Source organism: Vulpes lagopus, chromosome 2 (genome assembly GCF_018345385.1).
Source record: "Vulpes lagopus strain Blue_001 chromosome 2, ASM1834538v1, whole genome shotgun sequence".
Classification (NCBI taxonomy): domain Eukaryota; kingdom Metazoa; phylum Chordata; class Mammalia; order Carnivora; family Canidae; genus Vulpes; species Vulpes lagopus.
This window is the reverse complement of record NC_054825.1, coordinates 74751728-74765810: the sequence shown is the minus strand read 5'-3', so window position 1 is coordinate 74765810 and position 14083 is coordinate 74751728. Positions and strand designations below refer to the sequence as shown.

Here is a 14083-nt window from a genome sequence, read left to right as displayed (position 1 = left end):
AAGAATGTTTAAAAAAAAAATAAAACTTTTCTGATATAATACAGTAATCAAAAAAAAAATACAGTAATCATAGTAAACTTATTATTTTTTTTTTTTTTAAGGTGGCAGGAAACTCAAATGCTAGCACTGTTTTACCTGTCAGGGTCACATGTACATCTCAAACCCTACTGAATCATATGCAGGGTTGAAAGTCCAAGAATTGAAGAAAAAAAAAAAAAAGGAAACGAAACAAATGGATGAAATGGAAATTGTCATTGGTCATGCCCGGGGAGAAATCCCCAGGGTTCCCGCCAGGTGGCCAGGTTTTGAATGGACATGACATGTATTATGTACATATGCTTTCCAGAGAGGGCATGTTAGAAAACACGAGGAACTATACACATAGAATCAAGTGGTGTGTCCGGGCTGCCCTGCACACCTCAAAAATGTACAGCTCAGGTGCAAATGTTCCATCAGGCTGTCTGGTGCAGAAAGCACAAAGCAGGCAATAGAATGGGCTTGTGCATGGCTAAGGGGGCGCCCCCAGCAAAGCCCCTTTCAAGCTGCAGCGTCATCAGTCGGCACTGCCCTGCTTAGGACACAGTGCACAGTTACCAAAAGGTTTGTGTGTTGGCTTTTTTTTTTTTTTTTTTTTTGCTTTAAATACCAAAACTACAAAAATCAGTTTATAAACTGGTTTTCCAAAACAACCACCAAAACAAAACAATCCCCCGAATCAAAGCAAAACAAAATACTGTCAAAAGTGTAAATCACCCTTCTAAAATGAAAACCGTCCACACACACAGCTGTGTGACTGGGAAGAGAAAGGGGGCTTGTTCTACTTGGTGACCACATGGCTAGAAGGTTCCCAAGAGTCGCAATGGTTTAGTATTTGAGAACCATGGAGTGGGGAACAGCTGTTCTGACTTTCCCCCCTTCTTTCTAGACCGAGGGGAAACATTGCAGCTCGAGCTAGAAGAGCTCTCCCAATTTAAAGATAGGCTTTTTAACCCTTCACGGTCTGAGCCTTCCCAGCTTCTTAGCCTACTATTCTATGGGTCTGTCATTTCTGTTTCAATACATTATGCAAATCAGAGCCCTTCTATGTAAAGGCAATTAGTAGCCCACGCTCAGTGCAGATTGTCACACACTCTGTCCTGGTTTGTGGGCACTACCCTGAACAAGGTATTGCTTTGCATATATAGTGCCCATGGGAAGGAGGCTCCACCGCAATCTCTCCCCAGAAACCTTGTCAGGATCAGAGCCGAGGCACCAGCCTTTTGGTGGTTTCTCTGCCCCTTCCCTGTTCCCACTCCCCAGCCAAGGTATCTGTCTTTGAGGGTGTCAATCCAGAGACAGCTTGGGTTCTCCAGATAATACTCAAAGGGCAAGCTTTAGGAACAGCCAAAAACACAAACAAAACCACTGCCCTCGTTTGCCTGAATGGGAACTGCTAGCTCTAGGGTTTGGCCGCTCAGCCACTCGGAAACGTAGTAAGCAAAGCCCTCGGCGTAGGCGAGGTTGCCAGAGCGGTCCAGGTCCAGGAGGTAGGCCAGGTTGGGTCGGGGCAGGGTATCCTCCTTGGTGAGGTGACACTCGGACTCTGCTTTCAGGAACAGACTTGGCCCGGAGGGAGCTTCCTATCGTAGGCACAATAGCTGTAGAGGCACTTTTCTCCATAGTTAGCACCTAGAGCCTGCTCGTGGCTACAGGATGACAGCTCCGAGGAGAGGCTGTGCAGCTCCCGTTTGATCTTGGTTGGAGGTGGGGCATGAAGCACCAAGTTATCAGACTGGAAATCTGGGACAAACTGTTCATCATCAGGAACTTGTGCTTCAGCTAGCCAAGTCTCTTGAAGTTGACTGAGATCCTGAAACAACTCTTCAGAATCATGGGCCAGATCTGTGTCCAAAACTTTCTCTGTCAATCACAGGCCGCCCTCCACATTTCTCTGATGGAGATTTCCCTGGGACCATAAAAGGGACTTGCTGATCATAAAACCCATCCATGGTGCTTCCAGCGCCTCGAATATCACTTTGAAAGGTTTCAGCATTGAGTAATTTCTGGGGGGAAAGGGGTCCTCCTGAGGCAGCCGCTCTCCTCCGTTTGCAGCGGCCCCGGGGCGCAGGCTTACTCACACAGGCACACGCACACCAGGCCTGGGCGCCTGGGAGAATGGCTGGGCTGAACCCTCAATACAGATTCTAATTTGAGACAAATGTTGAATTTTGAATACAGATGGGTATTAAATGATATTGAACAATTGTTACATTTTTTAAGCTATTATATCTGTGAAAAGTTTTTGCCTATCAGAGATAGATACTTGGTGTAAAATCCTTTTAAGGGTGGTTTCCTTTGAGGGCCGGGGCCCCTTGTGTCTGCTTGCCTTTCTTCCAACCATCCTTCATTAGTAGCTCATAAAGATGCCTGAAGAAAAGACATTTTTCAGTTGAAATTGCATGCTGATAATCATAGAGACTCTTAAAGGTGGGAGGTAGGGACAAACGGTAGTTGAATCCATCCTTAAGGGGATGAGTTTGGGGGCACAAAGCTGTGGGGACGGGGAGTAAAGGTCACAATCTTTTTTCCTAGTAGTCTTGTGGGAAGTTTCAAGGTTAGACCCTAAGCGACCTGAAAACGCATCAAAGTCTGCCCTTTGAGTTCCCTCTTACTACCTGTGCTGGGGTAAAGAAGTTCCAGGCATTTCGTGGAAACAGCTGGCGTAAATAATTTTGACTGATTTAATTTCCCACGTTCCAGCAGATTTCTTTGCTCTAGCTCTCCTGCAGTAAGTAGGCAAAGCCAGACCACAGCCTCGTTCCTTGCTTCCTCCCTCCAGGCCCAGGTTGTCCCGCTGCTGGAGCCCAGTCAAGGCGCTCAGCTCCGCGTCTGGCCCCGCCCCCGGCGCGGAGCCCCGCCCACGGGCCGGTCTGGAGAGCGGAGTCCTGCTCCGGAGCCCGCCCCCGGCGCGCACGCAGCCCCGCCCCCGGCCCCGCCCACGGGCCGTTCTGGAGAGCGCAGTCCTGCCCCGGAACCCGCCCCCGGCGCGCACGCAGCCCCGCCCCCGGCCCCGCCCCCGGCGCGGAGCCCCGCCCCCGGCCCCGTCTGGAGAGCGCAGTCCTGCCCCGGAGCCTGCCCCCGGCGCGCACGCAGCCCCGCCCCCGGCCCCGCCCCCGGCGCGCACGCAGCCCCGCCCACGGACTGGTCTGGAGAGCGCAGCCCCGCCCTCGGCCCCGCCCCCGGCACGGAGCCCCGCCCCCGGACCGGTCTGGAGAGCGCAGTCCTGCCCCGGAGCCTGCCCCCGGCGCGCACGCAGCCCCGCCCCTGGCCCCGCCCCCGGCGCGGAGCCCCGCCCCCGGCGCGCACGCAGCCCCGCCCCGGCCCCGCCCCCGGCGCGGAGCCCCGCCCACGGCCCGGTCTGGAGAGCGCAGTCCTGCCCCGGAGCCTGCCCCCGGCGCGCACGCAGCCCCGCCCCTGGCCCCGCCCCCGGCGCGGAGCCCCGCCCACGGCCCGGTCTGGAGAGCGCAGTCCTGCCCCGGAGCCTGCCCCCGGCGCGCACGCAGCCCCGCCCCTGGCCCCGCCCCCGGCGCGGAGCCCCGCCCACGGCCCGGTCTGGAGAGCGCAGTCCTGCCCCGGAGCCCGCCCCCGGCGCGCACGCAGCTCCCGCCCCGGCCCCGCCCCCGGTGCGGAGCCCCGCCCGCGGGCCGGACTGGAGAGTGAAGCTCTGCCCCCGAGCCCGCCGGGTGCCCACCACCGCCACCGCAAGGCCGCCCGGCCTGGGCCACCGCGTCGCCATGGCTGGGGGCCGTGGGGCCCCCGGGCGCGGCCGGGACGAGCCTCCGGAGAGCTACCCGCAGCGGCAGCAGCACGAGCTGCAGGCTCTGGAGGCCATCTACGGCGCCGACTTCCAGGACCTGCGGCCGGACGCGCGCAAATCGGTAGGAACGTGGCTGGTCCCCGGGGTGCTGGGTGGTGCGGCCCAGCCTTCCCTCTGCGCGCCTTCCCCCGGCCAGGCCCGGCCCGGCCTTGCAGACGCCGAGCCAGCCGCACCTTTTGGGATTCCTCAGTCCTTTAGTCCCTCCCGATTCCACCCACGCTTACTTTTTGTCTTTGCACCCGCTCGGCAGGGTCTCCAGAGCTCCGACCTAGGCCGAATTTTCGCACAGCCTTTGCTCCAGGCGGGCTCCTCTGCCTTACCTGACACTTCCACTGACACCTCCTGAACGTCCCTGCCTCCTTGGAATCTTGCCCCTTCCACCCCGCAGCCCCCGAAAGCCCTTGAGTTTGATACCACAGCGCATCATAGAGGTCGATTTTGGCAACTCTGTTCCGGTATCGCTTTGGGGGCGCTTGCACAGATCTTACTGGTCCCCCTACCGCCCCCCCCGCCCACTCCCCGATTTCAGTTCCTTTCGAGCCGCACCCTCCCTGGGGTTCAGAACTATAAACCGTGTCAACCCCGCGGTGCTCCCCGGGCGTCCTCACTGTTTTCAGGCATGGAGGAACTTTAAGGCACTTACAGGGTGTAGAATACATTCATTTTAGCCATGATGGAGGAGTGCTCTGAGTTTAGACCTTTTAAGTGACATTTGTTTTAAAATATTACTTTCCCTTTTGTCTGGGAGTAAAGGCTCATAAGTTGCTGACACTGGTGGTTTCTCCCTCATCCTTACTAATTATCTCTGAATAATATCATTAGAAGGTAGTATCTTCCTTCATCTGCCTATCATTCCCACATTTAAAAATATCTGCCTTGGGACCCCTGGGTGGCTCAGCGGTTGAGCGTCTGCCTTTGGCTCCGGGCGTGATCATGGGATCGGGGATCGAGTCCCATACCGGGCTCCTTGCATGGAGCCTGTTTCTCCCTCTACCTGTGTCTCTGCCTCTCTCTGTGTCTCTCATGAATAAATAAAATCTAAAAAAAAAAAAAAAAAAAAAAAAACAACAACAACAAAAGAAACCATCTGCCTATATCCAGGATTTCCTTAACAGATAAGGATCTTCTGCAGCTGTCAGAGGTAAAAGTTCTCCCTCAAAGTACTTCTTCCTTCGTTAAATATTTATTGTTCTAGGCTTCAGCCCAGGGCAAAACAGAGCAAACCTCTTGCCCTCAGGGAGCTTACTTTTCTAGAGCTTATTATACTACAATAATATGTCTTTCTGGTGATCTGAAAACTTCTATCTTTCTGAACAGTGAGAACCAGGAAGTAGGCCCTTTAAGCAGCCAAAACGGGAGCCACAAAGTGTACCCATGGACTCAAGGCAAAGTCTGTAAAGACCTCCTTCAGAGCCACTTTTATTGACTTTATACGTGCTTAGCTCTTCTAAGGCCACAGAAAGGAAGAAGGAGCTGCGGTGGGTAGGATTATCACTAATCCCAGAATTTACAGTTGGTGACCTTTCTCAACAAAGATAGAAGATTAACAAAAACTATAAAAAACGGGCAGAAGAATTCAAATAGCTGTCTGTGGCTCCCAGCACGCGGGAGTAGCCTCAACACTTTCATAGGCTTCACAGGCAGCTAATTGCTGGCCACGAAGAATGAATCCGAGTGCGGTTGTTCAACAAGTACTTATTATCACCTGTGTGCCTGTCTTCAGGGAAAGGTTATGCAAGTCCACAGTCCTTTATTCAAAACCCTAGAGACCTGTTGGATTTCAAAATTCAGAAGTGTTCGTGTTCACGTCCATGTGTACATAGCCATACCTTACCTAATACCTCACTTGGTGTGGGGGTGATGGAGGCAGCATCCAGAATTAATCACAATGAAATATGAATGTCCAAATATTCACACTGACTGTAATAATAAAGGCTATGAATAGCCTCCTGTCCGGTCAGGCCAAATTTGCTGATAAATTCAGGCCAGAATTTATTGACCTGAATAAACTTCAGGCTACTTTGACTTCTTTTTGGGGATGTGTTAAAACGTAGGTTTCAGTTTGCTTGCCTGTATAATATCATTTATAAATATCTAAATGTTTTGGGTGTGAATGCTAATAAATTATTTTACATACTAAAAAAGTTTGGACACCCCTGAGTTAAAAGTTAGTTTACTCTGGAGTTATACATGTATTATTAATTAGCTTGGCTTATTTTCTGTTTCTGCAAAAGGTCTGTTAATGTATAATTTGATACCTATTGCAAAGTTCCCTCCCAAAAGGGGCCCAGACTGCTTCTGTCTCTGGGCCCACATAGTGTATGAGAACCCTTGTTTTTCTACATCTTCACCAACATTGTAAATGGCAGGCTTTTTCATCTTTGCCAGTAGATGGATGTAACACTTGTTCCCCAGGGTGCCTGGGTGGCTCAGTGTTTGAGCATTTGCCTTTGGCTCAGGTCATGATCCTGGGGTCCTGGGATGAGTCCTGCATCAGGCTCCTCGCAGCAACCCTGCTTCTCCCTTTGCCTATGTCTCTGCCTCTCTCTCATGAATAAATAAATATTTATTTCTCATGAATAAATCTCATGAATACATAAATAAATAATTTTTTGTAATTTATGCAATTACAAAAAACTTTTAAGATAGTTAAATGACTGTTTTTTTTTGCTTTATAGTCCCCCCCTTATTTTTTCTAGATACGATTTTCCTACTCCAGTGTACTAAAAAAATGAAGTCTTCGAAGTTTTCTTTTAATTCTTCATGACTTTGTTTTCAAGTCTTCATCAAATAAATACAGAAATAGCTTTTTAAATTTTTAAAAATATTTTATTTATTTATTCATGAGTGACAGAGACAGAGACAAAGGCAGAGGGAGAAGCAGGCTAGGGAGCCTGATGTGGGACTCGATCCCAGCACCCTGGGATCACCCCCTGAGCTGAAGACAGATGCTCAACTGCAGAGCCAGCCAGGCGTCCCCAGAAATAGCTTTTTAGTGAAAGTTCCATCTAAGTTTACATCTAGGCTGCCTTCCACCCTCAGTTTGTCAGTTAGACTAACACAAATAAGTTTTTTCAGTTTTCCCCCCTACTAATTTGAAACACACCTTTACATCATATGACACTGTGCTAGCTTCATAAGGACAAGGTCCATGTATTTGTTCATACCTACATGTCCCGTGCCTGGTGAAAAGCGCTCAAGATTTTTCTTTGCATGAAATAATCCCCAGGTGTATTTGGATCTGTTGTTGACTCTTTTTTTTTTTTTTTTTTGACTCTTTATTCTATTGCATTAATCTATTTAAACACTACCACCACATTGCTTTAGTAACGATAGATTTATAACAAGCATTATTTGATACTCATTGTGGTCACCATTTACTGACAGCATTTTCCTGACTGGTTTTACTCTTAGTTTTTCCATATGAACTTTAGAATCAACTTGCCTGGTTCAAAAACTTATAGTGGCATTCTTAGTTGAATAACGTTACATATATTTAATTTGGAGAGAATTCAGATTCAGTGTATTTTTATTATTTATTTATTTATTTATTTATTTATTTATTTATTTGTTTATGATAGTCACAGAGAGAGAGAGAGAGGCAGACACACAAGCAGAGGGAGAAGCAGGCTCCGTGCACCGGGAGCCCGACGTGGGATTCGATCCCGGGTCTCCAGGATCGCGCCCTGGGCCAAAGGCAGGCGCCAAACCGCTGCGCCACCCAGGGATCCCTGGATTCAGTGTATTTTCATGTGTGTTCATTTATTTTTTTTATTGAAGTATAATTGACACACAGTTACATTAGTTTCAAGTGTACAACCTGATTCTCTACTTCTGTGCATTATACCATGCTCACCACAAGTGTAGCTACCATCTGTTACCATATAACTATTATAATACCATTGACTATATTTCCTAAGCTGTACTTTTTTTTTTTTTTTTAAGTAGCCTCCATGCCCAGCATGGAGCTCGACCTGGGGCTTGAACCCACGACCCTGAGATCAAGACCTGAGCTGAGGTCAAGAGTCAGGAAGCTTAACCGACTGAGCCACTCAGGCACCCCCTAATGCTGTACTTTTGATCCTCTTTTATTCCTGTATTTCTTCCATAGCTGGAAGCCTGTACTCCTACCTCCTTTCACTCAGTCTGTCAATCCCCCCTTCCCTCCACTCTGCCAACCATCAGTTTATTCTCTGTATTTATTAGTCTCTTACTGCTTTTTGTTTATTGTGTTCTTTGTTTTTTAGATTTCATATATAAGTCAAATCATATGGTTTTTGTCTTTGTACACTTATTTCACTTAGCATAATACCCTCTAGGTCATCCATGTTGTCACAGATGTCAAGATCTCATTCTTTTTTTGTGTCTGAGTAATATTCCATTGTACATATATATTACTTTTTTATCCATTCATCTATGGATGGACACTTGGGCTGCTTTCATATTTTGGCTACTGTAAATAATGCTGCAATAAACATAGGGGTGCATATATCTTTTCAAATTAGTGTTTTCATTTTCCTTGGGCAAATACCCTGTAGTGAAATTACTGGATCATATGGCATTTCTATTTTTTGTTTTTTGAGGAACTTCAAACAATCCTGTTTTCTTTTTTCTTTTTTTTTTTTTTTTTTACAATCCTGTTTTCTATAGTGGCTGCACCAGTTTGCATTCCCACCAACAGTGCACAAGAGTTTCCTTTTGGGGGCACGTGGGTGACTCAGTTGGTTGAGCATCTGCCTTTGGCAGGGGTCATGGTCCCAGGGTCTTGGGATTGAGTCCTGCATCAGGTGCCCGGCTCAGCAAGGAGCCTGCCCTCTCTTCTTGCTGATCCCCCCCTCATATTCTTTCTTTTTCTCTCTGTGTTAAATAAGTAAGTAAGTAAGTAAGTAAATAAATAAATAAATAAATAAAATCTTTAAAAAAGAAAGCGTTTCCTTTTTGCCACATTCTTGCCAACAGTTGTTATCGCTCACCATTTTTATTTTAGACATTCTTACAGGTATGGGGTGATAACTTGTGTTTTTGATTTGCATTTCCCCAATGATTAGTGATGTTGAGCACCTTTTCATGTGTCTGTTGGCCATTTTTCTTTTTCTTTTTAAGTGGGCTTGGGCTACGTTTGGGGCTTGGACTCACAACCCTGAGACCAAGACCTGAGCTGAGATCAAGAGTTGGATGCTTAACCAACTGATCCACTCAGGCACCCTATCCTTTTATATGTCTTTGGGAAAATGTCTACAGGTTCTCTGCCCATTTTTAATTGGATTATTTGTAGGTTTTTTTGGTGTTGAGTTGTATAAGTTCTTTATATATTTCAGATATTTTTTTATTTTTTATTTTTTTTAATTTTTTATTTATTTATGATAGTCACAGAGAGAGAGAGAGAGAGAGAGAGGCAGAGACACAGGCAGAGGGAGAAGCAGGCTCCATGCACCGGGAGCCCGACGTGGGATTCGATCCCGGGTCTCCAGGATCGCGCCCTGGGCCAAAGGCAGGCACCAAACTGCTGTGCCACCCAGGGATCCCTATATTTCAGATATTATTCCTGTTGGATATGTCACTAGTAAATATCTTCTCCCAGTCAGTAGATTATCTTTTTGTTCTGTTTCATTTTTCACTGTGCAAAAGCTTTTTTTAAAGATTTTATTTTGTTAAGTGATCTCTACCCAGCGTGGGGCTCGAACTCAAAACCCCCAAAATCAAGAGTTGCATGCTCCAGCTCCACCGACTGAGCCAAGCAGGTGTCCCTGTGCCAAAGCTTTGTATTTTGATATAATCCCAATAGTTTATTTTTGCCTTTTTTTTTTTTTTTTAAAGATTTCATTTTGAGATGCCTGGGTGGCTCAGCAGTTGAGCGTCTGCCTTTGGCTCAGGGTGTGATCCTGGGATCTGGGATCGAGTCCTGCATTGGGCTCCCTGCATGGATCCTGCTTCTCACTTTGCCTGTGTGTGTGTCTCTGTGTGTGTGTGTGTCTCATGAATAAATAAATAAAATCTTTTTAAAAGATTTTATATATTTGACAGAAAGAGCATGTACAAGCAGGGAGAGCAGCAGGCAGAGGGGCAGGGAGGAGACTCCCTGCTGAGCAGGGATCCCGATGCAGGGCTTAATCCGAGGACCCCAAGATCATGACCCAGGCTGAAGGCAGACACTTAATTGATAGAGCCACCCAGGCACTCGTCGTTTTTGTTTCCCTTGACTGAGGAGACATACCTAGAAAAATGTTGCTAAGGCTGATGTCAAAGCAATTACTGTCTGTTTTTCTTCCAAGGGTTTTATGGTTTCACGTGTTACATTTAGGCCTTTAATCTGTTTTCATGTATGTTTAAAGTAGAGCTTTAGGTTATTAAATTCTAACATTGCTTAAAAATTCTCTCCAACCTGACAGGCAAATACTTAAGATGAATGAACTTGGTGATTTTTTTAAAAAGTCAGTACAGAAAATACTCATTTTTAGAAAAGGAAATATGGGGGAAATCAGTGACTAAAGCTTTTTTTTTTTAAGGATTTTATTTATTTATTCATGAGAGACACAGAGAGAGAGAGAGAGAGGCAGAGACAGGCAGAGGGAGAAGCAGGCTCCATGCAGGGATGTGGGACTTGATCCTGGGTCTTCAGGATCACGCCCTGGGCTGAAGGCAGGCGCCAAACCGCTGAGCCACCCAGGTATCCCCTTTTTTAAAGATTTTATTTATTTGATAGCACAAGCCAGGGGCAGGGGCAGAGGGAGAGGGAGAAGCAGACTTACTACTGAGTGGGGAGCCCGATGTGGAGCTCTATCCCAGGACCCTGGAATCATGCCTGAGCTGAGGGCAGACACTCAACTGATTGAGCCACTTAGGCTTCCTCAGTGATTAAGGCATTTAACATAAAATCAGAAAAGACAAATAATGTATAATTTCTCTTACATGGAAAACTTAAAAATATTAAAAAATTTAAAAAAATAAGCCAAGCTCACAGATACAGAGAACAGATTGGTGTTTGCTTAGAGGAAGGAGGGAAGGATGGGTGGACAGTTTTTTGTTGTTGTTGTTGTTGTTTTTAGGTTTAAATAAATCAAATTTTAAAAACACATAAAATATAGAAGAACATTACCTAATTTCCTTTTTCTGAGCTTTTACTATCATCTTTTTTATTTTTGACATCTTTACAGACTTAAAACCAGAAACTTACCCTGATTATCTTGCTTGACATGTTACTTTATTTCTAGATTTGTTCTGTTTTCCCACAGACTAATTTCTTTTCACTTTACAGAATATGAGATCTAAAGCCTGTGAGAAAGAGGCTGCATTGAGTCAAGTCTGGCCATCACAATTTAAGGAGGAAAATATTAACAGAATCCTAGGTAACAGTTCTAGGCCAAACACCTGAAAGTGGTTTGAATCATATTAACTTTTTATATATATAATTGTAATAAAAACGTAGCACTAAATTTATCATCTTAACCATTCCTCAGTATACAGTTTATAGTGTTAAGCACTTTTATGTTGTTGTGCAACAGAAAACTGTTAATAGTTTTAATTAATTTCCCAAACCTTGTTCTCATCTGCTGCTTATTTTGTAATCCAGTGAAATTTAATCATGGACTGCCATTAACCCTCATGCTTCAGCTTTGAAACCAAAAGGTTTGCTACTTTATGGCATCACTAACGAAATTTTCAAATTTTTTTTTTAAAGATTTTATTTATTCATGAAAGACAGAAAAAGTGGCAGAGACATAGGCAGAGGGAGAAGCAGTCTCCCCTCGGAGAGCCTGATACAGGACTTGATCCCAGGACCCTGGGACCATGACCTGAGCTGAAGGCAGACTGCTCAACCACTGAGCCACCCAAGCCCCCCCAAAATTCTCAATTTTTAAGAGTCTTTATTTTTTACTCTAGTACTTTTAACAGTGAGACACATTCTTCAACCAGTTTATTTCATTGGGCCTGAGTATTATGAAGTGTCCAGAGAAAAGCAGCTTCAGACTGACCAGTAGGGATATCTGACAGCTGCTGGGGTCTTCCCTGGGAGGTGTGCATTGTGCTGGGAAGAGGTCCACAAGGTCAGCCTTCCAATCCTTTGGGGTATTTTAAGATTCTTGGGTTTTGTTTCTTGAAGATTCAGCGAATGTTTGTGTTGTTTCAATGAGTCCAAATGAGCATTACCTCTCTTACTTTTTAAAATTGAGTTTACATCACCTTTTCTCTTTTGTGTTATGTTTGAGGAGGAGTTTGGCTATTTTATAACAGTCCAAGAGAGTATCCAGCTTCATGATCCCAAGAAGTACATATAGTTCATATCTTATTGTAGTGATCTATGACCCTCATCATTCTATTTTATTTTATTTTATTTTATTTTATTTTATTTTATTTTATTTTATTATTTTATTTTATTTATTTATTTTTTTTAGAGAGACACAGAGAGGGAGTCAGAGACACAGGCAGAAGGAGAAGCAGGCTCCCTGTGGGGAGCCTGATGTGGGATTTGATCCTAGGACCCCAGGATCACAACCTGAGCCAAAGGCAGACACTCAACCACTGAGCCACCAAGCGTCCCTCCTTGCCATTCTTTTTATGCTGCTTTCATATCGCTTGCATTTCAGACTTCAAAAAATATTTTTTAATGTATATTTTGTAGTTTGTGTATTTTGTATCTGATACACTCTGCATTGTGTTTTCGTCTCCTTTAGTGATCTCAAAATGTCTTGGTTATGCCCTACTTTGTATGTACTTGCCTGTAGATAGATATTCTAGGAACTCATTATTTCCTTTTACAGATTAAGTCAGAGAATTTTATCAATACTGTTCTAATGACCATTTATCTTCTGAACACATGAAGGAGGCCCTACCCACTCCACTCCCCAGCACATCCTACCTGTTGACATCATTTTGAGTCAGGTCCTGTTCAACGTCAGGGTTCCGTGAGTGCCCTAATGTGAACTAATGCATGATATCCTACACATGGCTTCCATAAAAGCCTCTTGTTGAGAAGCCCCTCAGTTTGCTCAAGGAAAGCCTGGCAAATATTCTACTCTTATCCCTAAAGTCACTATTTCTTGAGTGTTCTTTTTTTTCCCCAGTGTGCCTATATTAAGTTTGTATTAAGTTAGTATTAAGTTTGGCTACATATTATAGGAGACTTAACAACAGGAGAGCCTGGGGTGGCTCAGTGGTTGAGCATCTGCCTTCGGCTCAGGGTGTGATCCCAGGAATTGGGATCGAGTCCCACATCGGGCTCTGTGCATGGAGCCTGCTTCTCCTTCTGCCTGTGTCTCTGCCTCTCTCTCTGTGTCTCTCATGAATAAATAAATAAAATCTTTAAATAAATTAAGAAAATAAAAGAAACCCATAGAACAATTGAAAAAAAAAAAGACAACAGAGTTCATTTTTTTCTGCATGCAAAAGTCTGGGGTCTGGGGCTTCTGCTATATTGCTCTTCCACCATCCTCAGTGTGCCCTTTATGGTACCTGAACTCCAACTTTATATCTGCATTCCAGGCAACAGGAAGGAGAAAGGGATGAAGAAGTTGTGTTAGTTCTTTCATCTTTTTTATTCATTTATGAGAGAGAGAGTGTGTGTGCTTGTAAGAGTAAGCAGGGGGTAGGGAGAGGGACAATCAGACTCCATCCATGCTGGGCATGGAGCCTGACGCAGGGCTCCATCCTATGACCCCGAGATCATGATCTAAGCTGAAATCAAGAGTCAGATGCTCAATCGACTGTGTCACCCAGGTGCTCCTAGTACTTTAATCTTATTAGCCAGGAATTAAACCACTGGCCACAGTCACCTGCAAAGGAATTATATCCAGCTAAAAAATCAGGGGTTCTGTTGCCAAGAAGTAAGGGGAGAATGGATATTGGGGGAATAATTAATAGTCTGCTGAGAAATATCCTGAAGTTTATACACTATGGAGAAGAATATCATTCTGGTCCAGTTAAATTGTCAGCCAAAAATAAAGGCCTTGAAAGTAGCAGGCACCTAGTTCTTCAGAGTGCTGTTCTTTGAGTTACTTTCACTTCATACTCAGATCCAGACAAGTTGTTAGGTTCTTCTTCTTCTTTTTTTTTTTTTTTAAAGATTTTATTTATTTTTTCATGAGCAACAGAGAGAGACAGAGAGAGAGAGGCAGAGACACAGGCAGGCTCCATGCAGGGAGCCCGATGTGGGACTCGATCCCGGATCTCCAGGATCACACCCCGGGCTGCAGGCGGCGCCAAACCGCTGCGCCACCGGGGCTGCCCAGT

The 14083-nt window shown here is 45.5% G+C and overlaps 1 protein-coding gene across 5 annotated transcripts in view; it reads left to right on the top strand.

Annotated features, from left to right (window-relative positions):
• Window positions 1-3680: 3680 nt before the first annotated feature.
• EIF2AK4 (eukaryotic translation initiation factor 2 alpha kinase 4) overlaps window positions 3681-14083 on the top strand; it is a 98268-nt gene continuing 87865 nt past the window's right edge. For 3 of the 5 annotated variants that reach the window (XR_005986118.1, XM_041744547.1, XM_041744548.1), the window contains exon 1: window positions 3682-3917. Coding sequence is in view for 2 of the 5 variants with exons in the window: in XM_041744547.1 (XP_041600481.1) it covers window positions 3774-3917 (144 nt within the window). In the remaining 3 variants the exon portion in view is untranslated. Of the gene's footprint in view, window positions 3918-14083 lie in introns of all 5 variants that reach the window. The other 2 variants (XR_005986119.1, XM_041744549.1) reach the window with 2 other exon arrangements.